At 49.4% G+C, this 26064-nt stretch overlaps 13 protein-coding genes across 13 annotated transcripts; 8 read left to right on the forward strand and 5 right to left on the reverse strand.

Moving 5' to 3' along the window:
* Positions 1-823: 823 nt before the first annotated feature.
* On the reverse strand, positions 824-2308 carry N7496_002604 (uncharacterized protein; the record flags this gene model as incomplete). Its single annotated transcript, XM_056695535.1, has 3 exons — positions 824-1729; positions 1789-2192; positions 2266-2308. 3 exons carry the CDS (start codon positions 2306-2308, stop codon positions 824-826), a joined length of 1353 nt encoding a protein of 450 aa, XP_056557747.1.
* Positions 2309-3189: 881 nt separating this feature from the next.
* On the reverse strand, positions 3190-4013 carry sod2 (superoxide dismutase sodB; the record flags this gene model as incomplete). Its single annotated transcript, XM_056695536.1, has 3 exons — positions 3190-3277; positions 3332-3806; positions 3890-4013. The coding sequence occupies 3 exons, from the start codon at positions 4011-4013 to the stop codon at positions 3190-3192; spliced, it is 687 nt and encodes a 228-aa protein (XP_056557748.1).
* A 278-nt stretch (positions 4014-4291) lies between these two features.
* On the forward strand, positions 4292-4564 carry N7496_002606 (uncharacterized protein; the record flags this gene model as incomplete). The annotated part of the gene is made up of 1 exon (XM_056695537.1): positions 4292-4564. The coding sequence occupies one exon, from the start codon at positions 4292-4294 to the stop codon at positions 4562-4564; it is 273 nt and encodes a 90-aa protein (XP_056557749.1).
* An 8-nt stretch (positions 4565-4572) lies between these two features.
* N7496_002607 (uncharacterized protein) lies at positions 4573-6615 on the forward strand (the record flags this gene model as incomplete). The annotated part of the gene is made up of 1 exon (XM_056695538.1): positions 4573-6615. One exon carries the CDS (start codon positions 4573-4575, stop codon positions 6613-6615), a length of 2043 nt encoding a protein of 680 aa, XP_056557750.1.
* A 1619-nt stretch (positions 6616-8234) lies between these two features.
* On the forward strand, positions 8235-8810 carry N7496_002608 (efflux pump antibiotic resistance protein; the record flags this gene model as incomplete). Its single annotated transcript, XM_056695539.1, has 1 exon — positions 8235-8810. One exon carries the CDS (start codon positions 8235-8237, stop codon positions 8808-8810), a length of 576 nt encoding a protein of 191 aa, XP_056557751.1.
* Positions 8811-9731: 921 nt separating this feature from the next.
* N7496_002609 (putative xylosidase/glycosyl hydrolase) lies at positions 9732-11354 on the forward strand (the record flags this gene model as incomplete). Its single annotated transcript, XM_056695540.1, has 1 exon — positions 9732-11354. The coding sequence occupies one exon, from the start codon at positions 9732-9734 to the stop codon at positions 11352-11354; it is 1623 nt and encodes a 540-aa protein (XP_056557752.1).
* A 1694-nt stretch (positions 11355-13048) lies between these two features.
* N7496_002610 (VIT1/CCC1 transporter family protein) lies at positions 13049-14087 on the forward strand (the record flags this gene model as incomplete). Its single annotated transcript, XM_056695541.1, has 3 exons — positions 13049-13106; positions 13183-13519; positions 13580-14087. 3 exons carry the CDS (start codon positions 13049-13051, stop codon positions 14085-14087), a joined length of 903 nt encoding a protein of 300 aa, XP_056557753.1.
* A 300-nt stretch (positions 14088-14387) lies between these two features.
* N7496_002611 (DUF4202 domain-containing protein) lies at positions 14388-14975 on the reverse strand (the record flags this gene model as incomplete). The annotated part of the gene is made up of 1 exon (XM_056695542.1): positions 14388-14975. The coding sequence occupies one exon, from the start codon at positions 14973-14975 to the stop codon at positions 14388-14390; it is 588 nt and encodes a 195-aa protein (XP_056557754.1).
* An 818-nt stretch (positions 14976-15793) lies between these two features.
* N7496_002612 (uncharacterized protein) lies at positions 15794-16978 on the forward strand (the record flags this gene model as incomplete). The annotated part of the gene is made up of 2 exons (XM_056695543.1): positions 15794-15951; positions 16006-16978. Coding segments are annotated over 2 exons (1131 nt in total), but the record flags the coding sequence as incomplete, so codon positions are not given.
* A 401-nt stretch (positions 16979-17379) lies between these two features.
* N7496_002613 (uncharacterized protein) lies at positions 17380-18291 on the forward strand (the record flags this gene model as incomplete). Its single annotated transcript, XM_056695544.1, has 1 exon — positions 17380-18291. The coding sequence occupies one exon, from the start codon at positions 17380-17382 to the stop codon at positions 18289-18291; it is 912 nt and encodes a 303-aa protein (XP_056557756.1).
* Positions 18292-19088: 797 nt separating this feature from the next.
* Positions 19089-20252, forward strand: N7496_002614 (cation diffusion facilitator family transporter; the record flags this gene model as incomplete). Its single annotated transcript, XM_056695545.1, has 1 exon — positions 19089-20252. The coding sequence occupies one exon, from the start codon at positions 19089-19091 to the stop codon at positions 20250-20252; it is 1164 nt and encodes a 387-aa protein (XP_056557757.1).
* An 823-nt stretch (positions 20253-21075) lies between these two features.
* On the reverse strand, positions 21076-21804 carry N7496_002615 (uncharacterized protein; the record flags this gene model as incomplete). The annotated part of the gene is made up of 1 exon (XM_056695546.1): positions 21076-21804. The coding sequence occupies one exon, from the start codon at positions 21802-21804 to the stop codon at positions 21076-21078; it is 729 nt and encodes a 242-aa protein (XP_056557758.1).
* A 1745-nt stretch (positions 21805-23549) lies between these two features.
* Positions 23550-25119, reverse strand: N7496_002616 (uncharacterized protein; the record flags this gene model as incomplete). The annotated part of the gene is made up of 3 exons (XM_056695547.1): positions 23550-23633; positions 23700-24343; positions 24468-25119. 3 exons carry the CDS (start codon positions 25117-25119, stop codon positions 23550-23552), a joined length of 1380 nt encoding a protein of 459 aa, XP_056557759.1.
* Between the last annotated feature and the right edge of the window lie 945 nt (positions 25120-26064).

Raw genomic sequence — 26064 nt, forward strand, 5'->3', positions numbered from 1 at the left:
TATTTGGGTAATCGAGATGTTGCCCCCACGAGGCATCGCGCTCTATGGCTGGGGTCGCCCCACTCTACGCGAAGGCGTTCTCGACTACTGCCGCAGCCACTTGATCCTGATCACGTCGGCCCGCATTCTGCCCCATGATTTGGTATTTCATTTTCATGATTGTCTCGATTCTGGTCAATCAAGTCGCGTTTTCGAATATCAGCAGCTGTCCCTAGTGACATATGTTGACTAGACAAGGGGTCGTCACCGGAGCTGAGCGGCATTCCACTGTGGACAAGCATTATTTCTAGCTTAGGACCAGGAACGACTGGCTTGTTGAGGGATTCTACTGGCTCACACTTCAACAGAAGCTACGTACTGCATGCTGTCTTTAGATTAGGGTCACTGTCGATAAGTGGAATAGGGCTGACAAGATGGCGATGCAACGCACTCTTCGAAGGTCACCGAGAGCCGTTAGCGAGAACCGACACTGCAGATCTGCAAAATGAGGTGCATATTGATGTGATTCGTGACAAGTTAGGCCTGGTTGTCGTCATCTTCCTGGGTACCTATGCACATCATCCAAGTACACGACGATTGGCAGGCAGCATGGATAATAAGCTCATAAAGCTCACAAATAACCGAACGACTGCCGGTTACAGCCATGAATCCTTCTGGTCTCCGCTGCTTCCTGCTCGATCAGTGCAATTGAACTTCGGCCCTTTACTCCAAACTAGGCGAATCCTTGCTAGACTATGCCTTCATTTAAAGCCCGTCAAATGCATGGATTTCTATCAAATTAAGGGATCATTCACAATTGAACCTGTACCTTGACCCAATAACATCACACGCCCTCCTCTAGGGACTTTCCCAGATCGCGTGTCTGCTTCCGCCCGATGCCCAGCTTCTTCCGCAGATTGACAGACCTCACGCGTGAAGCTCTCTTTCTTCGCCGCCGAGGATAATTTACCGGGCTCTCACCACCCGTAAAGATAACAGCGTCGTATATCAATACGCCAAATAAAGCACCGCTAATATCTGCACACCATGGCCCCCAAATCCACCATGCGTGAGTTTCCCGGAAGAGTTGACCACCCCATCCAGCCATAAGAGCGACGAGTCTTGGTCCGAAATCGCGAGCGCAATTGAAGCATCTGAGCCGGGGAACTGTGAGCTCGCGACGTTCATATGGGTTAGAGTATACATACCCGCCAGTGTTGTAACCAAGTGCGAGAATCACAATTGAGATCAGCACTCCCACGACGAAGGCGTTCATTCCCGCTCCAGGGGGTGCATTGTTGTCATCTCCTAATGCCATGATAACTCCGACCAGAATGGCACTGCCAATGAATTCAGTGAAGAAAGCCGTTGCTGGATGAACGAATTGCTTTGGAGCAGTAATTAGAGCTTCGGCGGCAACACTCTGACTTTGTGGCACCTTTGCTGTGGCTGCAACCTCAAGAATTGCATCGTGGTATACCGCATAAGCAATTCCTCCCGCAGTAATAGCTCCGAGGAGCTGTGCAGCAATGTAAATCAGGGTCTTACGGGCGGGGAAGCCTCGAAATACGGACAGCGTAATTGAAATGGCTGGGTTGAGATGGCCACCAGATACACCACCAGTAGTATAAATAGCCACCATGAACCCGAAGCCCCAGGCGGCACTTTGCGCAGGGTAAGAACCGGCCTGGCTGGATGAAGTGAAGTTGGATAAAGTAGCACAGAGGCCGATTGTCATTGCAAGGGTTGTCTGTGGTCGCATACATTAAAACCAGTCGTTTCCGTATAACACTGGGTCTGATTACTTACTCCCAGCCATTCAGCCAGTGGCTCCCGAAGACAATGCCGGACTCTGGACCATGTGTTGAAGAATCCATCGTTATTTTGGTTTGTTGGCTGGTCCTGTTTCTTGCCAGTGTGATCGTGCCCCACGCGTCTGTCTTCTTTGCGATCCTCTGGCAATGCACCATGGCGCATACCTGGCCTGACGATATGAGGAAGGGGCTGTGATAAACTCCAGACTGGGGTATCCTGCTGCTGGTCATACTGAGGATTGTAGGCTCTGTAATCGCTGCTGACATAGGCGTTGCTATTTGGGTTCTGAGTATTAGAGCCTGCTAAGTTAAAGTCTGAGTTGTTGCCGACGGCGTCGTTCTTGCTGGCAGCTTCTTGAGTGCCCTCGGGTGGCTCATGTTCATTGGACTGCACGATGTCTGGAGAGTACCTTGTCAGCATTTCTATAAATCTCACTCTCAAAGGACGAGAGGGATTGAAATTTAATTATACCTCCGACATCATTGTCCTGACCAACAGCTTCTGTGGATGGCATAGTGGTAGGAGGAAAGCAAGCGAGATTCCGATAGCTTGATTGAGAATAACACTTGAACCCATTCCATTCTCAAAGAAACCGAGTTTTATATCAAATTCTAGAGCTATCAAACTTCGGTTCGCAACCTTGGAAGCGCGACCCACTCTTTCGTCACTGTCGATCTTAAACCTTAGATAGACGAACATCCCCTGAAATGTTCTCATGGTGTCCACTAGCGAAGACTCGGGGTGACGTACAGTAGGGTGGAGTGACAATTGAATGCCCGATTGACGTAAGAACCTTCGAGTGAAATGGATAAGAAGCTGTCGGTAGCAATGGCCACCATGACTAACTACATACTGCTTCGGGTCGAGCCGCCATTTTGAATCTCGCACTGAGGTCTGAGGTACTTGTTGCCACCCCGAGAGGAGTTATGACCCACTATCATCATCAAAGGAAAGTTGTTGAAGTAGGAAGAGGCGATTTGATCTGGGTCGTCATATGCATCTGACTGACTACATCGCAGGACGAGAGTCTATCGCAACAGGAGCACATTACTGCTATAAAGCGGTACCGTTGCATTTCAGTTTTGTTTTTATATCCTTCAAGGTCGATCACGTTGATCGAGGTGTCGCGAAAAGCACCTCTTATGGTGTGATTAACAACTTCGTTCAGTAGCCTCGTGCGAAGGACATTCCGATTTGTGGTCAGTCTCTCTCCCACGAACGATTACGGTCTTCGGGAGAATACTCTGGCTGGAATGTACTCTCGTCATTTAGCCAGGAACGCAAATACGAGGGGGCTAAGTGATATATAGAAAATTTCTGGATTGGGATTGGCATGTTAAAATACAAGGGTACTTTAAAGTGGTAGTTTTGATACGTCACTGTACAGGAAGCTATTTAAGAGAAGCGCTTCTCAACAGCCTTCCAGTTGATGACCTCCCAGATGGCCTTGAAGTACTCGGCCTTGCGGTTCTGGTATTGGAGGCTAAATGTGGGGTCAGCAGTGGTCCCATCTCAACATTATCGTGGATGCACTTACTAGTAGGCGTGCTCCCAGGCGTCAACGCCGAGAAGGGGCTGGAACTGGCCAACGACGGGGTCCTGGTTGGCGTAGGTGCGGATACCGATCTGGCCGGTCTGCTTGTCTTTGACGAGCCAGGCCCAACCGCTGCCCTGAATACCAGCCAAGGCGGTGTTGAACTTGTTCTTGAACTCATCGAGGCTGCCGTAGGTGCTGTCGATGGCCTGGCCGAGGGAGCCGGAGGGGGGCTCACCACCGCCGGCGCTCTTGGGAGCCAGGTTCTCCCAGAAGAGGGAGTGGTTCAGGTGGCCACCGCCGTTGAAGTTGATCGCGGGCTTCAGGGCAATCTGGGCGGAGATGTCACCCTTGGCCTGGGCCTCCTGGAGCTGCTCAATGGCGTTGTTGTAGTTGGTGACATAGGTGTTGTGGTGGTTCTTGTGGTGGATCTCCATGATCTTTCCGGAAATGGAGGGCTCAAGGGCGCCATAGTCGTCTGCAGTTGCGGTTAGTTTACCACTGCTTGTAGTTTAATTTTGGCCGGTATAATCCCGAATACACCGAGACACCATCACTTACAGGACAGGTCAGGCAGAGTAGCCTTGCCGCGGGCAAAAGTCAAACCCGCAGCTCCGGCCTTGAAGGAAGCCGAAGCTCCCGAGCGCAGGGCGACGCGGGCAGAGGTGGAGAGGAGAGCAGCCATTGTGAGTATGTGATATTAAACGTTGGGGTTGGATCCAAAAAGAAAGGAATATCAATTCAATCTAGCAAAGGAGAAAGAAGGAGAAGAGGGACCTCCGAGCTATGAAGTAACCGAGCTTAACGTCATCTTGTTTTCGTCCACTCGGATGCGGGTTGTTCCGCCCCGACATCCCCACGTGAATTTCACTGAGCTTTGCTTATCGCAAGTTGAAGCTTACAAGCTACGAAGGGGAGCTTTTCTGGACAGGGACTCGAGATTGTGGTGACAGTGTGAACACCATGGAATCTCCCTCGTCTTACGCTGGCCACAAGCGCAAGGTCGACGACATGAGTTCATCAGACGAAGATGATGCGCGACCAACCACCGGTTTCCGTGGCTTCGCCAGAGCCCGCGAGCGCTCCGAATCACCTCCTACGATGGGTGGCTTGGGTAGCGCTGCCCGCAACCCTTGGAAAAATATGGCCAACGCAGCGCCAGCGGCACCCCTCACGGTGGCGCTGCCCCCCGTGGAGGACAAGGCATGGGAGGAAACTCGTTCGCCGCGCGCATGATGGCCAAGATGGGCTACGTGGAGGGACAAGGACTGGGTTCTAGCGGCCAGGGTATCGTCAACCCGATCGAAGCTCAGGCGCGACCACAGGGCGCTGGTCTCGGTGCTGTGCGGGAGAAGACCAAGCAGGCACGAGATGAAGAGAAACGAGAGGCCGCGCGCCGGGGCGAGTCGATCGAAGATAGCTCCGATGAAGAAAAACGTCGACGACGCAAGAAGAAACAGGAGCGCAAGACAGAGAGCCGCAGTGGCACTGGCACACCGGTGCCCCGACCCAAGCCCAAATTCCGAACCGCACGAGAAATCGAAGATGCTATGGAAGGTCTCGAGGTGCCGAATGTCCTAAAGTCGCTCATCGACGCTACCGGAAAGGAACAACGGGTTTTGACTTCAACGGCTGGTTTGATGGCATCACAAGAATTCGTCAGCCAGGGCGAAGGAGAGGCGATGAAGATCGCGCGACGTGCCCGTACCGACCTTGAGGCCTTTGCAGATGAATGGAAAGGGTTGACCGAGAGGAAGAAATTCATTGAGCTAGAAGAGGCCCAGGTGGTTGACGAATTGGATGCGTATCAAGCCCGACTCAACCATCTTACTGGACTTATTGCTGCCGTGGAAGAGCTGGATATCTTCGAGCACGAGGAAAGCACTGCGTCCAAGTTCAATGAGATGACCGAAAAAGTCGAAGCCATGGAGTCCAAGTATCGGGACATCGGTGACGAATACAAACTCGCAGAAACGGTCGTCGCGGCCATACATCCACTCTTCCGGCAGGCCATGGAAGAATGGGAACCTCTTCAAGACCCGAATTTCCTCGTCTCCAACCTCGCCCGCCTCCAACCTATTCTTTCTCGCCGGACCGAGAATGGAGTTCAACAGCGATCATCGACATCTCCCTATGAAACAATGATTTACACCTTGTGGCTGCCCCGAGTACGCTCCGCACTTCTCAACGACTGGGACGTTTACGATCCGAATATTGCAACCTCGCTAATAGTTGCGTGGAAACCTATCGTTCCAGCTTTCGTGTATGCCAACCTCATTGACCAAGTGGTTGTTCCGAAGCTTAGCGGAGCTTTGAAGCAGTGGAAACCCAGGAGCAGCCGACGACACCCATCTCAGCAGGATGGAAAGTTCCCTTGGTGGTTGTTCACATGGCTAGAGTACCTGGGTGAACGGCATACTAACCCCAAGCAGCCCACGGGTCTGATGTCGGATACAAAGAGGAAATTCCGCGTGGTATTAGACTCGTGGAGCCTGCGCCGGGGTCTCATTAATGGCATTGAGCTTTGGCGGGACGCTCTCGGCAGTGAATTTGACGTCTGCCTACGCAATCACTTGCTACCTCGTCTAGCTCGTCACCTTCGTGAAGACTTTACTGTGAACCCTCAGGAGCAAGACTTGACTGCACTGGAAGACGTGCTGCGCTGGAAAGATTTCTTCAAACCTAACGTGATGGGTCTGCTACTAGTCTCCGACTTTTTCCCCAAATGGCATGAAATTCTTTACATCTGGCTCACCAACGATCCGAACTATGAAGAGGTCGCTACTTGGTTCACCTGGTGGCAATCTCAGATTCCAAAGGAGGTCAATGAACTGGCCATTGTTGAGGATGAATGGAACAAGGGTCTACATACCATGAACCTCGCTGCTGAACTTGGAGATCGCGCTGCTGCGGAACTTCCACGCCCAGCCACAACTGGCCGGACCGCACTTCCTACTCGGCAAGATGCCGTGGCAGAGGCAGCAGCGGCCGCAAGCAAAGCAGCACCCGTGCCTCAAGCCAAGTCTGCAATTGTGGAAGAAATTGCATTCAAGGATATTGTGGAAAATTGGTGTGTGGAACAAGGTCTCATCATCCTTCCTTTGCGCGAAGCACACCCGAAGAATGGATACCCTCTATTCCGCATCACGGCCAGTGCAACAGGCAAGGGTGGCGTGGTGGCATACCTACATGGTGAAGTTGTATGGGTGCAGAACAAGAAAGCCAAGGATGTCTGGGAACCAATGGGTCTAGAGGATTCTTTGGTCGAGCGTGCTGAGGGACGTTAGTCCATTTGTAGCCAAGAACAGATACATTTGACCGTGTTAGATATGCTCAGCGATGTTAGAAACATAATATACCCCTTTGAATTCTTCAGCAACGATCATGGAGGAGTGTGCCGAGGCTTGTCAAAGAAGTAAGAAGTACTGTGAACCCCCGCATCTCACCAGGAAATTTACCGACGGCACCCCACTAGGTCAGGATTTTGCAGATACATGTTCATCCTTTTAGCCATTACCAGGAGTCGGAGGGATAAAGACTTCCAGGGACATAGAGTACAAAGGGGTTACGCTCAAATTTAGAGGGACTACCGACCGGCCCCCACTTCGCCAGTGAAGCAGCCGAGGAAGCAGCTGTCCGATGTCTCCTCCCTCATCTTTCTCCTCGTCTATTCATACGGATTTCGTATAATGGGGACTGCAATAAGAACACAAGAGCTTTCTAGCCAGCACGAAACCTATGCCGTTTCTCTCAGTGCACAGGGCCAGCAAGACCAGCCGTCGTATAGGGCAACTTCGAACCCAATAACTGAGTCTCTTCACATGCAGCCTGCCCCTTCCACAGAACACGAATATCCAACAGGCTCTAAATTCTGGTGCACCGTCCTTGCACTATGTGTGGTTATGATTCTAGGAGGCCTAGATGCCAACATTGTCGCAACAGCAGTGCCGAGCATCACTAACCACTTCCATACTGTTGCTGATGTGGGTTGGTACTCATCTGCATTTCGACTCTGCACCTGCGCATTCCAATTTGGGTTTGCGAAGATGTATAAACATTTCTCAATCAAGATAATCTTCTTGTTGAGCAATGTCATCTTCCTCGTCGGATCCTTACTCTGTGCCACAGCTGCTTCATCCACTATGTTCATTGTAGGCAGAGCGGTTACGGGTCTAGGGTTCTCAGGAGGGTTGGCTGGATGTTTTGCCGTCATAACGCATATTCTACCGCTCAATAAGCGGCCGATGTTTGCGGGTTTTATGGCGTGTGTGGAATCGCTTGCAATCATTTCGGCGCCTATAGTAGGCGGGGCATTGACGCAATCTTTGGGATGGAGATGGTGCTTCTGGTAGGGCAGTCTCGTCATAGACATGATCAAGGAAGCTTCTAACTGGATCTTTCTCGCAGGATCAACCTCCCTATTGGTGGTATATCGCTGGCGACCCTGCTTCTGCTTTTCTCAGATCCAAGAATCAGGGAAGAGGACGACCTCACATTTGCTCAAAAGATCAGAGAGATCGATCTCATCAGCAATTTCTTATTCATCCCATCCTTGACAGCACTCTTCCTTGCCCTATCTTGGGCTGGAACCAAATACCCTTGGTCAGATGGAAAAGTAATTGCATTATTCGTTGTTTTTGCTGTTCTTCTCGTCGCTTTTTTCCTCAATCAATACCGACGTGGAGATTCGGCAGCACTCCCTTTCCGCATTATCAAAGACAGAAATGTAATTGCCGGTTTCGTCTTCACGACGTGCACTAATTCGATGACGAACGTTTTGGAGTGGTACTTACCAACGTACTATCAGGTCGTTCGATCCCATGTATGATTCCTTGGCCAGCGTCCGAACATATTACACTCATTAACATTCTTGATCTTCTAGACCCCGAGCGAGAGCGGTTACCTCATGATACCCATCCTTGTTGGAATGATGCTCGGCCTCTTCCTTCAGGGTATTGGCACCACGACATTCGGCTACTACGCCCCATTCATGATCTTTGCTTCCGTGTGCATGCCAATTGCGGCGGGTTTGATGACAACATACAATTTGCACTCGTCTCTAGCGGAGATTATCTTGTATTCGGGATTCGTAGGCTTCAGTGGAGGCATCGGCTTCCAAGGCCCTCAGGCGGCTATGCAAACAACTTTAAGCACCGCAGATGTCAACCTTGGGATCGGAGTTATCTTGTTTGGTCAAAGCATGGGTCCGGCCGTGTTCATTGCCATTGCACAGGTGATATTCACGAACGAGTTATCGTCAAGTTTGAGAAATGTTATACCTGGTTTGTCACCTGCGTATATTGAAGAACATGGACTTGGCGATATTGTGAACGGGCTCCCTGCGGAGCAACTGGGTGAGGTATTGAAGGGCATCGATCGGGGCTTGACGCTCACTTGGTATCTGCCTGTCGCTTTAGCTTGCACGACCATCGTTGGTAGTCTTTTGATCGAGTGGCGCTCTGTCAAGCAAAAGCAGCCGTGAAGGGGAAGACACAAGTCCAAAGTTTCGGATATTAAAGCTTGCAGATATCTCTGTCCCCTGTTGTGAAAATGGTCCTCCTAGTCAAACGACACTAAACCTTGGGCTCTGGTGTATGTGTGTCGAAAAGACTTTCACATATGTAACCACCGTGTCTCGCCAGGAAATGTGCCGAAGGCCCCTTCGTCTAATTAAAGCTTCATAGTCATATATCATTTATCCAACAGCAGGGCATAGAAAATAAGTTTTCAGTCATGTTTACAGTTGCCGAGTTTGCAGCGAATACAGGATGACTGGGCAGTGAAGTAGGCAAGTCGAGGAAACGGGCACGGCATCTTGAATTCTTTCCTCCGGACGGCGCGTCACAAGAAAAACGCCAAACCATCAAGCCTCCTCTCTTTATTTTCATATGCAGTAAGCTGCCTCAGCAACTTCCGGACCGGATTTCTCACATCCAACACTATAAGCAGTAGGTGTATACCTATTGTGAGTTAAGCCTGCAATTAGCCCGCATGCCCCACCGGCATATTTCCCCCTCAGTCAGTCGCTCACAACACTCTTCATCTTCGGGACAATGATGTAGTATCTATGGACTGTTTAGCCGCCAAAGCCATTTTGCCGGGAAATTAAACTCTAAGTGAACCCTTCAGAGAATTGTCCACAGATAATCATTTCCTAAAGGATGGATTCAACTCTTGTTTCGACATGGATATGGCATCCTTCGGGCCTTGTGACAGTTTAGCCGGGTGTCAAAAGTAAACACTTATTAAGGCAAGTAAATGCCAATTTTGAGCAGAGAGCTGTATCTTGTCTCCAAGAATTTTCCGTCGAAAAGCTTAAGGGCCTTTCTAGTTTGCGAAGCAGCCTATATTCTCGACATCAACCCCCTCTCTCAATACTGGTCTTGCAGGAGTATCTCGCGCAATGATTGCCAGATCACTTCTGTTCTTGCCACTGTTATTCATGGCAATATGTGGCTCCAAGGCTAGCACATCATTTCAAAACCCGGTCATCTTCAATGATCTAGCGGACATCGACCTCTTCCGTGTGAAAGATACTTTCTACTATTCTGCATCAAGCATGCATTTCTCCCCTGGGGCTCCAATATTGCAGTCCCAGGATCTGGTCAACTGGAAATACCTTGGCCATTCGGTACCTTCCCTGGAGTTCAACAGCCCAGCGTATAACTTAGAAGATGGAATGCGAGCCTACGCCCGGGGTGTGTGGGCTTCAGCTATGCGCTTCCGACAAAGTAACAATCTATGGTACTGGGTCGGTTGCGTCGACTTCAATGCGACATATATCTATACCAGTTCTGCAGTTACTGGTCCATGGGAACAGAAGACTGTACTTGACGGTACCTGTCTCTACGACTGTGGTCTACTGATTGACGACGATGATGCCATGTATGTCACGCATGGTTCGACGGTCCTTAGCGTGACTGAACTTACTTCCGATGGTCTTGACTTGGGGGAAACACAAATTATTTACAATTCCACCGTCGGCTACGTTGAAGGTTCCCGCATGTACAAACGCAATGGGTCTTATTATATCATCACAGTCCAACCAACCAATGGGCAGTACATCTTAAAGTCTGATAATGGTCCCTGGGGTCCATATGATTTTGGCGTCATTCTCAACAACACCTCACCGCCGACGAGCTTGAAAGGTGGCGACACGCCTCATCAAGGCGCTCTGGTTGACACGCTAGATGGTCAATGGTATTATATGGCCTTTGTCGATGTAAATGGTGATAGCACTGGTCGGGTCCCAGTACTTTCTTCATTGAACTGGGATGAAAACGGATGGCCAGTCTTGACCTTGGATGATGGCAACACATGGCCCCAAAGCCTCCCATATCCAGTCGGCTCCGGCGCAACTACTGGTAATTCAGACTCTTCTCTTCAGGGAAAAGACACTTTTGCTACAGGAAAGCTTGATAGCCAATGGGAGTGGAATCATAATCCTGATATGAAGCGAGTCACGGTTACCCCAGGTGAAGTCCGTCTGTCTACAGCAACAGTGTCCAAACTTGACGACATTTACCAAGCGCGCAACACATTGACACATCGCACTTTGGGACCAGCTTCCGAAGCTATAATTCTACTAGACTACGGGAACATGGCCGACGGCGACCGAGCTGGCCTGGCGTTGTTACGGGACAGCTCGGCATGGATCGGGATCCGGAAAGATGGAGACGTTTCCAAGCTTGTGATGCGCAACGATATGACCATGAATTCCACAGATAACTGGTCAACTATTACTTATGGTACTGATGAGGCTAGCATCCTGGTACATCAAACTGGCAAGAAGCGGAACATATACCTACGGGTGGTTGGAGACTTCAGTGCATCAGGAACGCGAGAGGCACAATTTTCATACAGCACAGATGGCACACACTTTGCGGCTCTTGGACAGAACTTTACAATGGCCAATGACTGGCAATTCTTCCAAGCGTATCGATTTGCTATCTTCAACTACGCTACTAAGGCTCTTGGGGGCAGCGTGGGGTTGAAAGAGTTTTCTTTATACTCTGTTCCCGTGTGATCCCATGGCTATTGACGTATGAAAGGAAGGTACAGGCAACCGAGCTAAATAATGGTGCGACTTGAAGCATATAACCACGCTTTGTAGTTAGTCCTTGCCAATTGATGCATTGATCCTCAAGTAGCTTTTGTTTTCTTATTAGTATACACTTCATCCATAAAAATCGATTTCTAAGTGGAACCCAATAAAGGGTAAGGATATGGGGCGAATCCCTCAGTCAATATTCTTAGACATGGTCTAGTTTCCTTTACATGCAAGTGCTATCCTGGGATTATCTTGCTTTTCCAGCAACAGATAGAGTGAAGATGGTAGGATAGACCTACCAAACCACCAACATAGGGCTAGAGCCTTAGGGTGGCCGGAAATCTACGTGGGGCTTAAGATATCAGGCTACATAAATAGCTACAGTAGAAGATCTCACGTCGTAGAGATTTCCAGAAAGAAAGAAGAAAAACCTGGTCTTTAAGCCCTAAAATCAAGACTAACGATCTGGACTCGACTGGGTCTCCACTCTATATAGCCTCTGTCTGAAACCGTTAATTTTGACCGAGATCTGCTGTGTAACGAATCTCACGCCATTGGCTGTTGGCGTTGTGCGGAGACCCATTTGCGAGCTGCTTCCTACCGAAGCATGAAACCCGCCCATCGGAGATAATGAATCGGAAATCTAAGGAGAAGGAATTATTCATTCAACACGATCAACTTCAAATGGTGAATAATGCCAAGAGCTCGGGTGACCGCCTAAAGCAGCTAAAGTCCGCCCTACGGAGTCCGCTTTTCTTCTCTTTTTCAATCTCCACCTTTTACAGATCTCCCCCAATGACATCAACTCAAATTCAATCTGGAATGCACCGAGGTGGACCCCACCCACGTCGATCTCCTCATCGAGCCAATCATCAACGATTTAATGGTCAGCATAAGCAACTTCTCCAATCATCATCGCTGGATTTGTTCTAGCAAGGAGCATCTCGCCGCGTCTGCTTTGGAAGCAGAACCTTGCTTTGGCCCCATTATTCGGTCAAAGACCTCACGCTGACCTTTGTATCCCTTCTGATTGGATATGGACACCCTCTGGAAACGGACATCTCCATAATTCTCTTTGGGCTATGGTTGTTTTTGCCTGCGCTAGGTGATGGGGAACGCCGTGGTGGTGGTGGGATAGCGGTAACTGGTAAGCTGGTGGTAGGAAGTTAAAAGGAGGAGGGGAGCCTGGAGGGGGCGTAAGCGTGTCTTATTCTTAAACTTCAAAGCTGCAATTGAATTCCTTTGTTTGTGACAATCCCTGGAGCCTTTGACTGGTCTGTTTCACGACGCCTTTGTTGATCCAATATTGGAAACGAAAGACCCTCTCTCTCCCCCTTGGTGTCCAAGTTTTCCAGACAATCTCACCTTTTGCTCTTCTCAATACTTAAGAGGGCCAACCTCGCGGATCTCCTTCTGCTTCTTCATCTCTCGCGTCGTGAAAACCCTCGTGTTGACGTGCATCGCCCTGACGTCAGCCTCGCCCTTGCCACTGCTCAGATCATCGGAGCTATTTCAGCGTGCAGCGTGGCGGTGTCCTCATCTCCGACCCTAGGGGTTTAAAACCGACTGATATCTCCGGAGAGACCCTTGCGGAAAGTTCATATAAGGCTTCCACATTGCGAAACCGTCTGGACCAGTTACACACGGAACCAGCCACAAAAGCAACAACCATGGCTCTTCTCTTCCTCAAGAAGAAGCTTTTCCCTACACAGGATACCAAAATGCACAGTGAGTAACCTGATCACGACAAGTTTCGCGGGTCTCGTTGCAGTGGTGATGGTGTATGCTGACATAGCTCGATTAGGCAAACCCCTCCTAGCTCGTATCGACGACGAAGAGACCATCCACGGAGACTCGGACCAAGACTTGGAATCGCAACGCTCCTACGATACCTTTGGCCGCTGCGTGAGCCACGACGGATCCACTAGCAGCAGCAGCACGACTCGCTCTCGCATCAACCCGCGGATAATTTCCGATGCTATCCTTGGCCTGTCAGATGGGTTGACTGTGCCCTTCGCCCTCTCCGCGGGCTTGTCTGCCCTGGGCAATACCAAAGTAGTCGTGCTAGGTGGCCTGGCTGAGCTTGCCGCAGGTGCCATCTCTATGGGCCTGGGCGGGTATGTCGGAGCCAAGAGTGAAGCGTAAGCAGCCTTGAACTCACACTAAATAATGACCAACCTTTTAGCTAACACGCCTTCTAGTGAATCATATGAAGCCACCGTCCGCGAAACAAGAGAGCTGATTGAGAGTGACTCCTCCGAGACTCACAACATTGTCCGCGAAACCTTTGCGCCATATGGCCTCTCCCCTGCTGCCATTGATGACATTACTCGGGACCTACATGCTTCTCACGAGCGACTACTCGAGTTCCTACTTGCCTTCCACCACCGCGAATCTGCACCAGACTGTAACCAGGCCTGGATCAGTGCTCTCACTCTTGCCATTGGGTACTTTGTCGGTGGATTCATTCCCCTAATCCCATACTTCATCGTGTCTCAAGTGATGACCGCGCTGTATTGGAGCATCGGGGTCATGGGTGTCACTCTGCTCGTGTTTGGTTATGTGAAAACCTGTGTCGTCCGTGGCTGGACTGGCCATGACAATGTGGTTGCAGGCATCTGGGGTGGTGTGCAGATGGTCTGTGTCGGTGGTGTTGCAGCTGGCGCAGCCATTGCGCTGGTTCGCTTGATTGACACGGGCAGTGCGTGACGCCGTACACGTCGCGGGAACTGCGAGTAGGATGTGAATGATTAATGCCGGCGCAACAAAAAGCATGGGTGGTGTTTGGGTATTTTCTTTACTCTGGTTTTTACCGAGTCACTATTACGATCTAACGGTCCATCATCCATCTATCATTAGGACGCATAAGCGAGCGTTTCTTTCCAGATACCAATGAGACATTATCTACCTTCTTCATGATGAATAAAAACATGTCATAACCATGATCTTGGCTATCAGATATACACATGACCCATAGATATGCCAGGATACATTCCTATTTTAGTATATTTACCCAGCCAACGCCTTTGTAACCAACTCCTTCCCCTTCTCCGACAACTGAATCTTGAGTGCCTCCGCCCGCCCGGCCTCACTCATCTTCCCCCAGCTCTTCCTCAAAATATCCACCATTTTCTCCTCATCCGCCAACTGACTCTCAAATTTATCAAACTGATCATCCAAGAACACCAAGCAAGCGACATCCTCCAACGTCTGCGTGTCCGGATCCCCCTTCCTCAAGTCCGCCTTGCGCACCATAGCACCCACCCTCGCCGCCTCTTCAGCGGTATATCCGCTATCCACACAAATCTGCTCTGCCAGCGCAGCCTGACGCCGCTGAAGCTCAGCACGCCACGAGTGATACCCGATTTTGGTGGCCGGGTACGAGGCGCGGGGAATCTCCCAGCGGCGCAGGTGTTGGGCGCGGATGGCGAGGCGAAGGAGGTCGGACGCAGAGGGATTGAGGCGCTCGAGGTAGGTGGTCATTTTTTGGGCATAGTGGAGCTCGTAGGGGAGGGTGGTGTCGTTGATGGTGATTGTGTTGGGGTCGTCGCTGTGTGCGGCGTCGATGCGCTGGAGGGCGAGCTCGTATTTGGACATTGTGGGTGGAGGATGGACGATGTAGGAGAGTAGGATGGTAAAGAGGTTAGGAAAGGTCTCTGATTTTGTCTGATGAGACTTTTGGGGCCGGGTATGGAGGGAATATATGGAGGGGTTGAGTAGGAAAGAAGGTTGAAGCTGGGCCGATAAGCTCGGTGGGGTTCCCCTCGTAACTGCTAACTCCTCGCTGCTGATTGGTGCCCGACCTAGAGCTACTAGATCTACTATACTTGCCATTCATTTGGACTTGGTTTTCTCGTCTTGGGCATCGTTCGGGTATCTCGTGCCAGCAAAACTTTGCCTAATTGAAATCTACAGCCTGATCTTTCGAAATCTTGCTTGCTCATCATGATTTTGTAGGTGCACTGATCTATTCACCTTTCTATACACAACTTTGTCCTCCCCAATTGCCGCAGACTTCCCAAACATGATATAGTCTAAGCATAGTGAGAATGGAAAAGCAACGTCCCTTGGATCTGCTAATACGTCTTTATATTATAATTTCAGCAACATTGGGCAACCAGCAAAAGCTCTCCAGCCATTGCACGGTTTAGCGCCGTGGAGTCACCTGATACGTGATGGGGCTGAAAATGCGCCCCTCTATCAGCTAAATACCCTAGAGATAACTCCCTTTCACACATCCTCGAGGATTTGATGGATTTTGTGTGACTTGGAACTGATAATGGAGTCTGCAGCTTTTACTGGGAGCAACGCTGGACTGCAGAATGCAATCAATTATGGCCCAATTACTATGGGCATCCATGCCCCCAAGGGTAGGTCTGCGTACTCGAATTTATTCTGACTCTAACTTACTAAGACGCTTCAAATTAGAGGAGACTCCACTGAAGCCCCTCTCAACTGTCCCGTTTCGTCGCGATCCTGACTTTGTCGATCATGGAACACTACTCGAGCAGATTGATAAAAAGGCCACTGTGCCGGGATCAAGGACGGTGCTTGTTGGCTTGGGAGGAGTTGGGTGAGTCTACGTTCAAGAAATCAGATAGTTTAAACAAAAACTGAAGTTATAAAGGAAATCGCAGCTTGCGATCGAATATTCGTATCGAGTACGAGTGCGATCTCCCGAGGCATGGGTCCTCTGGATACATGCGAGTAATGAAGCCCGCTTTGAAAAAGGCTGCAGGCATAATGCCGAACTACTCGGTATTCCGGGTTATCAGGACCTCAAAACAAATTTATATCAACTCTTACGTGATTGGCTACTGAAGACAGAGCGAAGGTGGCTGCTTGTCTTTGATAATCTCGACGATGACGATTTCCTGCGATGTAACTCTCAGCCCACACCAGATAACAACCTACTGCTGCCGATTTGGGAATACTTCCCCCAAAGCTTGCAAGGTTCCATTCTTATAACTAGTCGAAGCAAGCGGGTGGCATTGGACATAGTGGAGGACAACGACATTATCAGAGTTGAACCGATGGACAAGTCTCGTGCGACAGATCTTTTAAAGACGAAGCTTGGAAACATGGAAATCGAGCGCGATAAACATGATACCCTCAGCGATTTGAGCAAGGAATTAGACTTTATGCCTCTCGCCATGGCGCAAGCAGCTGCCTATATCAGGCGAAGGGTGCCTTTCCTGTCTGTCGAGCAATATCTGTCGAAATTTCGGGGAAGTGACCATCAGCAGGTGGCTCGTCTTCTTGTTGAGCATGAAGGCATGAACCTCCGCAGAGATCACGAAGCCAAAAACTCGATACTTATGACTTGGCAAATTTCGTTGGACCATATACAACAAGTTTGTCCTGCGGCAGCCGACTTGCTGGCTTTGATGAGTTTCTTTGATAGGCAAGGAATTCCTGACTTTATGCTTCGAAGAAGTCAGGGGGTATTGACCAACTCTCAAGCAGGGTCCAGGCTACATGAGGATCAAGCTTTCGACAACGGTGATCCAAGCGAGATCACATATAAGCACGGTGCGGCCAACCAATACGAGGCCAGTTTATGTACGGGGTTTATCCTTCGAAAGGTCGAGAACCACTGAAAGACTCTGAAAACGACTCTAGGACGGGTAATACCCACGCCCGCGAAAACAACAACAGAAATGATGATACAAATGGACCCAATGTGACCAAAATATATGAGGACAACATACGTTTGCTATTGGATTTCTCACTGATTTCCATCTGTACAGACGGAGCTAGCTTTGAGATGCACCGGCTGGTCCAAATAGCTATGCAAGATTGGCTGAGAACTCACGAGCAACTGGAATCATACAAAGAGCAGTTTATCAAACAACTTGATTTAAATTTTCCTCCAGGGGAGGATTTCGAGAACTAGGAAACTTGCCGGCTTCTTTACGCTCATGTGAAGCATGCTTTAACGCAGCAATATTCTCCGGAATCCTCGCTTCGCGAATGGGCTTCATTGCTTCGTAATGCAGCGATGTTTGCGTATCACCAAGGCGATGTATCAGAGAGCCAGAGCATGGCTGAAATATCAGTGGCTATCAGAGAACGAATTCTACGTCCTGAGAGTTCTGACTCGCTCACAAGTTCTGCAGCGCTTGGGCTTGCATATGTTCTCAAAGGAGAAGGGAAACGCGCAGTATCCATGTGGAAACGGCTGCTAGAAAAGCACAAGCTACTAGATCCGGAGCACCCCGAGACTTTGACGATAATGAAAAACCTAGCAACTACATATCGCGAACTAGATCGAAACGAGGAAGCGGAAGTGCTTCAGGAAGAAGTCTACAAAATCTGCAAACGTGTCCTGGGCCCAAGACATCCGGACACTCTGACAAGCATGAATAACCTGGCATGCATATGCCACAACTTGAAAGGACGGAGCGAAGCAGCACCTCTCCTCAACCAGATCATTAATATTCGCAGGCGGGTATTAGGTCCCATGCACAGTGAGACTCTAGCAAGCATGAGAAACTTGGGAGTTATACACGTCGATAGACCACGGTGGAAGCAAGCAGAGGCCCTTCAAATGCAGGTACTACAAGCAACAAAGAAAGTACTCGGGCCAGAACACCCAGACACTCTTCTCAGTCAGAACTTGCTTGCAGCTACATACCGAGACCAACAAAAATGGAACGAAGCAGGTGCGATCCAGATACAGGTCTTACAGACTTCGATGCGAGCACGAGGTCCCCAACATATCGGTACTATATCCACCAAGAACAGCTTAGCATCGACATTTTTGAAGGAGGCAGAAGCCCTTCAGGTACAGGCGCTAGAGTCTAGCAAAAGAGTTCGAGGACCGAAGCATATCAAGACAACAAGCCGTATGGCAAATCTTGCAGACATCTGGAAGCTTTGGGTAAGCATGATGACGCTGTTCAGTTGCTGACCGAATGTGAATAACTTGCACAGGAAATTATGGGTGCTGATCACTTATACACTCTACAAACGGCCGCACATTTAACAGAATGAAAAGAAACTAAAAATACATTGTCTAGTCAAGAATCTGCATGGAAAAACTTTGGAATCTGTTCCCCAAGAGTTGAGAACCACGGCTTTTCTGTGTGCATACACGCTACTTCGAGGAAAGATAGGGGAGTTGAACGAAAGTAAGCGGTTTTTTTTTTTGAGCATGAATTTTAAATGTGATGGCTTCATTCAGGCCAGTCTAAACTTGTTTCTCTTCAAGTTCTCTGTACCTAATAGGCCCTGGGCCTTCCAGAACCGATGGAAAGTCGGTCGATTTGTAGTGTCTATTTACGTGCTATAATAATAGCCGTCGTTCAATCATTATTACACTAATAAAACTGAATTGCCAAAGATTCATACAAGGGACTGGATAGGCTCGGAATACCGTTCGTAGAAACTTCTTGCCAGGAAGTACCTCTGGCTTGCCAAGAAGTTGAGACAGCTCCGCCATCCTTGGCATTGTTGAGGAGGTTTTGTCATGATTAACGATCAGGTATCTGATGAGTCAGGCACACTATCCCTCCAGAATCTAGAAACTAAGTGGAGAAATATTATCAACGAGCCTGAAACTGGATATATGCCTCATTTGCCAAGGGCGGTTGCTCAGTGCCAAGAAGGGCGCAGCAGGTAGTCATCGGCATGCAGTCGGATAAAACCAAACAGCATGACTCGGGCTGAAGGCAGTTCCATCTCATCCTACCTCACCTCTAGATCATCATGGATATCACTTCAACACTAGAGAATGGATCGCAAGCCAGCTATGCGTCGGCTGCGGACCCCTTCAACCTATCCAGCAAGCTGAAACCAACCGACAAGGACCAAAGAGCACAAGCCAACACCTCACGCAAGCGTGCTCTTCGCTACAATCCATTTGGCAAAAAGGAATCACAGCTTCGCGGCGTCACAGAGTTCTACAACTCACAAAACGAAAAGATCAAGAGCTTCCTCAAGCCTGTTGATGAACATGTCCGCGAACATGCCGAGACTACAGAGTCCAACAAGCTGCAATATCGAATCGCCGTATACTCCTCTTTCATATGCAACATCCTCCTGTCGGGACTGCAACTATACGGAGCCATTGCCTCAGGTTCCCTGTCTCTCTTCACAACAATGGCCGACTCGATTTTTGACCCGCTATCAAACATCACCTTAATTATTTGCAACCGACAAGCGAAAAAGGCCAGCTCTCACAATTTCCCAGTGGGCACATCTCGCATCGAGACTGCAGGAAACATCTTCTTCTCCTTCATTATGATAGCCGTCTCCCTTATCCTCGTGGCATTCTCCTGCCAAGAACTCGCCGAGGGCGGCTCGTCAGCCTTCCACTTGCCCTCCGTCATCGCAGTCACAGTGGCATTTGTGGTGAAACTATGTCTATTTATCTACTGCTTCGCGCTCCGCAACAAGTACTCCCAAGTCCGCATTTTATGGGAAGACCACCGCAACGACCTTTTCATCAACGGCTTCGGTATCCTGACCTCCGTTGGTGGATCCAAGCTCAAGTGGTGGATTGACCCGATGGGTGCGATCATCTTATCTCTGCTCATTTTGGGATTATGGCTACACACCTCTATTGGAGAGTTCAAGCTACTCGTCGGTGTGACAGCGGATGCGGATACTCTGAACCTCATTACCTATGTTGCGATGACGCATAGCGAGCATGTGAAGGCCATTGATACGGTGCGAGCGTATCACTCTGGCCCGAGACTGATCATCGAGGTGGATGTTGTGATGCACCCGCAACAGACATTGCAGGAATGTCACGATGTTGCGGAGGACTTGCAGGTTAAATTGGAGAGCTTGCCGAATGTGGAGAGGGCGTTCGTGCATATTGATTATGAGACTACGCATCGACCGGAGCACTCAAAGAAGGATATATAGAGGGATGGAAGGGGCATTGGGTAAGTATTGTGGGCTTTGCGACGCACCTTCGTATAGCAATGATTAGTGTAGAATGTGATTTGCTATGGGTGACGGGATAGTTCAAAATTGGAACCAGGATTTAATGTAGAAGCTGTGTACAGTCAGGTACGGTCAATGGGTTACAAAAGGGGGATTCCTTACTTTGGGGCTTCTCAAGAAAGTGGTGTCTTACCTCCACTCCGGACTAGCCGCAGTTCTATCTGTTAGCTCTGTTTCCGTCGTCTTTTTGCCGTGTTCTTTGAACCATGCATTTTGTGATCTATTCGATCTCTAATCCGGGCATCGATGTGTGTGCAAAGACCACCGCCTCGGGATATATATCCCGGCCGTAGCAGTGTACTCTCCTGGCTAAAAGTGGTCTCAAACCGATATTGCCTTCATAATTCATCAAATTCTAGCCAAATAGCGTGAATTACATAATTTGTGATTAGATACTTTGTACCGCAAGGCCCATGAGTGCGGCCGCTCTTCCTGTCGTGCCATCACTGAGATATCGAAAACCATGAATGTGCCTAAACCATAAACACCAAATTCTCCTGCTCTTGACTTTGCCTCCATAGATCAAGCAAAAGTCACCTTGCCATAATTTAACACCTTCTCCCTCATGCTTTACCGCAGTCTTCGATATGCTTGACTCGACATCAGTCGAAGTTGACTGCTTGAGCCCTTGCTTTGAACTAAAAGCCTGATTCAAAGTCTACCCCTTAGTGAAAATCGCTGTTACTATACCCAATCATCACAGCCCACACAATCGTCAAGGACTTCGCATATAGCCTCTCAATCAATTCACGCTCCGCGCCCCCCTTCGGCAGAGTCTTGATATACTGCACCAAGCTGGACGCATCCTGTGCATAGGTGGCTGCGACCGTCCGAGCTCAGGGTAATTTCTGAACTCATGCTTGATGCGGTTCTGAAAGACCACTCCTCCAACTGCGACACCGACTGATTGTCCGAGGACCCGGAAGAAAGGAGTCATTGTGACGGATATTGTTAGGTATTCTGGACTTGCCGCGGCTTGAACGGCCAGCATGACGGTAGGATAGAGGATGCCCAGACCGACGCCGGCTACCAAATTGATGAATACCCATTCCGGGATCGTAGATTCATCATTCAGATAGCAGATGAGACCTATACCCAGGGCACTGATTGGCCATCCAGACCATATAGCCCATCGGTAACCCCCAACTTTGGCGATCACGATGCCGGTGATAACTGAGATGGGCGCTACTGTGAGAGATTCGGGGAATAAAGCAAGACCGGAAATCACAGGGCTATATCCCAGGGCTCCTTCGTAGTAGAGTGGCAAGTAGTAGACAGTCGCCCACAGAATCATGCCGTGAAGGAATGCGCCCGCGTAGGAGAGGGACTGGGTGAGGTTGTTGAAGATAACTAGTGGTACTAGAGGTTGGGCAGCCCCTAATTTCTTGTAGACAACGAAGCCAATAAGGCCAGCCACCCCAAGAAGCAGAGGAACGAGGGTATGCCACGAATCCCAGGGGTACATGGGCATTATCTCTACGAAAAACGAGGAAGTTAATTAGACCTGGTTCGACCCTTCTATGGTCCCCAGGCCTAATTTTTGAAAGACCACTGTATAACCTTGTAAGGGGCATTTTACAGAGTCCGTCATAATTCGCTATACACCAATCTCGCACTAGTCAGCCCTATGCGATTAATGATTCCTCATTGAACCCGACGGATAGGTCAGCATATACACTAGCATCATTACGGCAATATCTACTCCCACTGTGGCTATGTTTCTTGCTCCTTTATGCCCGTAGTTGCGGGGATAGAGCCAAAACCAGAAGCACCTCCGTACCTGCAGCCGACATCTCACCTCCAAACACAAAAGCGCCTAACACCTGACTACGTTTCAGTCTGAACATTCGGATTCATATCTTACATGCCCACCTAGCAACTATAACGGCACCAATAACCTAATCAATGGAGGTCCAAGCACCAATGAACGGGTATCTAACTCCACGTGAGTATGGCCAATCGGGGCCGTTGATCAGATTCGCGTCGCATCGGACGAATGCCGACCAGAGCAATAGATTCAGAATAGTAGAAGAACTCGTTTACAGTAGAGAAATAATTAAGCATTCCCCATGATTGGCGGAAAGAACGTCGGTTAGATTGCAGTCTAGACCGGGTATTTGGAATAAGTTTCAGGTGGGTTCCAGAAGTTTGTCGGGTTCTTTGTCTAAGGTTGTTTCCGCCACCTTGTTTTGCTTATTCTTTCTTACCACCGAATTCGGCACTCAAAGCGAGAACGAAATACCGAACTGAATACATTTAGCTAACTAGTGAGCCAGCTACATTATTCCGCCAGGGGAGGGGGATGAGGTGCTGATCTCTCGTCATCCGACATAGTTGAATTGACGCTTCGCTTAATTCATCAAGGGCTTCTCTGAAGACAAACGTGAGTGATTGGACTCGTTGCTGAGCCTCACGCTGCTGGTTTAATTGACCTGACCAGATACCCTTTAGAGTCGAGTGCGGACTTATCTCTGACGTGGGCATCACCAGACATGCGTCTTTTGTCGGTCTTTATTGGGCAGTGTCCATGTGCTGTATCAGAGCCCAACGATAGCCCTGTCTAATTGTCTGTACATCCACTACTGACTCCTCTAGAGGAAGAGATATACGTCTACAAAGAATCCGGCCAGTTTGCACATTTTCATCTATTTGATCATCTCATAGTCAACATCCCCAACCTTCAAAACAGCTTTGAAAGAATCAAAGCCAAGCGTCCACAAAACATGGAACGCAAAAAGCAAACTATCAACCAAGGCTCATCGAGCCGCCCACCCATAGAGAGAATCGAAAAACTTCAGAGAAAAAAAAGAGAACATACACAATCTCCAGCCTAGAACTGAATCTGGCCGGGACGTGTGAAAAACGGCAGCATAAAAACACCCTTTGCAGGAAGAAAGAGAAAAGAAAAAAAAAATCAAAGCCAGCCATTACAGCAGTGGAAATCTCGGAGAAAAATCAAATGTCGAAGAAAAATACGAAGCAGGCAAAATAAAAGAAACAATACCTGGCGAGTAATAAGAGGGAAACAACGCAAATCAATTTGTATCCATGTTGAGATACTTATTTCCCACCCCCCGCCATTGAACGCCGTCCGATAGATGAAAGCCGGGTATATCCAGCACCGTGATGCAACATGTACTGTGAGAAAAATAAAAATTGAGAACAATTAAACAAAAAGACAGAAAAGACTGCTTTTTGATCCATGGGATATCGGTCTCATCTGGCACCGATGCCAAACATGCCGACTCCGTAACTGCCGCCTCGCTCGGACATTGGTGTCGAGACTTTGGAGACATGATCCTGATGGAGACAGGAATTAGTTTCGAGAGGTCCACATGCTATGTGGGAGTCGACTGCGACACTAACCTTCTTGCGTTTCTTTTTGCCGGCTCCTTCTCCATTGGAGTAGAAACCGGTCTCATCATCGTCATCCGCGTAGCCTTCGCCATACCCGACGAAGCTGTTATCATCATAATGTCGCTTGCGACCACGACTGGGGCGTGCCCTATCACCCATATCTTGAGCTCCCGCACCACTAGTCACATTCGCTTGAGTAGCGAACCGGCCACTTGGAGTTGGCACGGCCTTCTTGCCCGCATCGCTGGGGCCCTGAGCCTTTGCCGGCTTTTCCAGTCCCAAGACGTCTTCCCAGAACTCATTGCTCGGTGCCATCCCAGGCTGCAGCTGCATGGCATTTGTTTGGAGACTGAGCAAGGCGGAGTCCATATCCGCAGTCTTGATCTGCTTTCCAAAGACCTTTTGGTTTTGCCATTCTTCTTCCGGCCACAACGTAAGATACCTCAAGCTGCCTTCCTTGCTCGAGTCTTGCTTAATCGGCTTGTTCTTGCCCGCCAAACCCATAGGCTTCAGTTTACCTTCGTATGACTTTCGTAGTCGGTTGATCTTTTCGCCAGTGACGGGGTGAATTCGTGCAACCGATTGCGCAACCGAGCCAAGCCCGTAGAGGGAAATGAGATCCCACGATGGATCCGGACCAGTCGCAATAGGCGCTGTGGAGCAGTCAAGAAGCACTGTGTTAACAGGATTCATTTCTCAGAGCAAAAAAAAAAGAAAGCAAGTGCAATCACACCACTGCCACGGCAGCAACTACGATCAAACTTGGGGAATTCTTACAGCTCTTGCATAGGTGAAAGGCCGAAGTGAACTCCTTCTGAAGGGAGTCTAAGCCGAGATTTCGAGTATCGCCGCGCGGCGCGGGCTCCTTATCCAGGTCCATAGCGTCCGGGTCGGAATTGAGCCCAGTGGCAAAGTCGCGTACTCCAGGTACTGCCGAAGAAGTCGTCAAAGGCTGCCGATCGTGATCGGTCCGTCTGTGTTCTATCGTTTGGTAATCTGATCCGTCGCCCATGTTTCTCGTCGAGTCCTGTGATCCCCCGTGCAAAGCTTTAAAATCTGTATCTTCCGCCGACGTCGCATTCGCTTGGTGGCCACTCACGCTGCTGGCGGGAGTAGGAAAAGAGTTTGTCGTACTCAAAGTCGGCTGCTGAGAGACTTGAGTTGACATGGGCGTGGAAGAGGGAGGAGAGGAGGTGTGCGGAGGGTGGTGGTGGATCGTCGCCTGATTCGGTGATGCTTGGGAGGATGTAAAGTTGGAGACATTGTTCTGATCGCTGACCGACATCAACGGAGGCGATGTCGGAGTTTGGGGGATATGGTCCGAGGAGACTGGGAGCTGTCGGCTCTCTTTGAGAGCAGACCCGGCAGCGGGTGAAGAGGGTGAAAGAGGTCCGGTTGGGAAGGTTGTGGAAGGGGTGCGATCAGACATGAGATTGTCCTTCGCAGAAACGGAAACCGATTCACGACGTTATGCAGCACCACAAGAAAGCAGTTGGACTGGTTCGCTTTGGGTCCCGAATCGCAAGTTCTTCAACACAAGCGCTCAGCGTTTGGAGAGGGGGATCCCGGTTCGAATGGTCGACGGTCGCTCTCGAGCGGGCGAGCAGGTCGTTCGACGGCCGGCCTAATTCCTTCGCATTCCAATAGGACCGAGACGGTATCCTTGCGGTGAATCGGGATGGTGTAGGTGATGAGGGTGGTGGGGGAGAGGGGTCGGGTGGTTTGGGGGGAAGATGCTGGTTGACGATGGCGCTGAGATGGAGAGGCGAAACGAGCCCGGTCACATGACGCGGGACTCGGCCTCAGCTGTTTCGGGATACAACCCGTTGCATGAGTGGCATTGGCCGGCTATTCTATGGAGAAAATACGCCGAGGCCTGACCAGAGATTCAGAATTTGCTAAACCCGACTTCAAAACTTTTGTATGAGTATATGGACGGACTCTTTTACTATCACTGCTAAGATAATCATGCAGGGCAGGTAATGAGTGTCTCGAATGCCACATGGCAATGGTCTCATTGATCAAGACAAAGAAACGTAAAACTCTACTCCCAGAATAATACACAATGATAAGACTTCTTATTTGATCTACCAGTAGATTCTTTTTGGTTATATATGACAAAAGCTAGATTATAGTTCACTCACCGTTACACGAGCATTCAAAAGAGGTATATGTCAAAGGAGACCTGAGCATCCAAGGTTTCAAGTCCACACAGTAAAAAGTCCCAAACGCAGTCAAAAGAACAATGAAAAAGATCTGTCACTAAATCTCCTTACACGCACACACACGTGAGCTCCATTTCGCCAATGCTCCAAACTGCCAAGGTGCTGTCAGGTTTGCGGAAGAGTCAAATTGGCCAAGTAGTGAAATCCGC

This window comes from Penicillium cataractarum, assembly GCF_028827025.1.
Source record: "Penicillium cataractarum strain IBT 29864 chromosome Unknown utg000002l, whole genome shotgun sequence".
Taxonomy (NCBI): domain Eukaryota; kingdom Fungi; phylum Ascomycota; class Eurotiomycetes; order Eurotiales; family Aspergillaceae; genus Penicillium; species Penicillium cataractarum.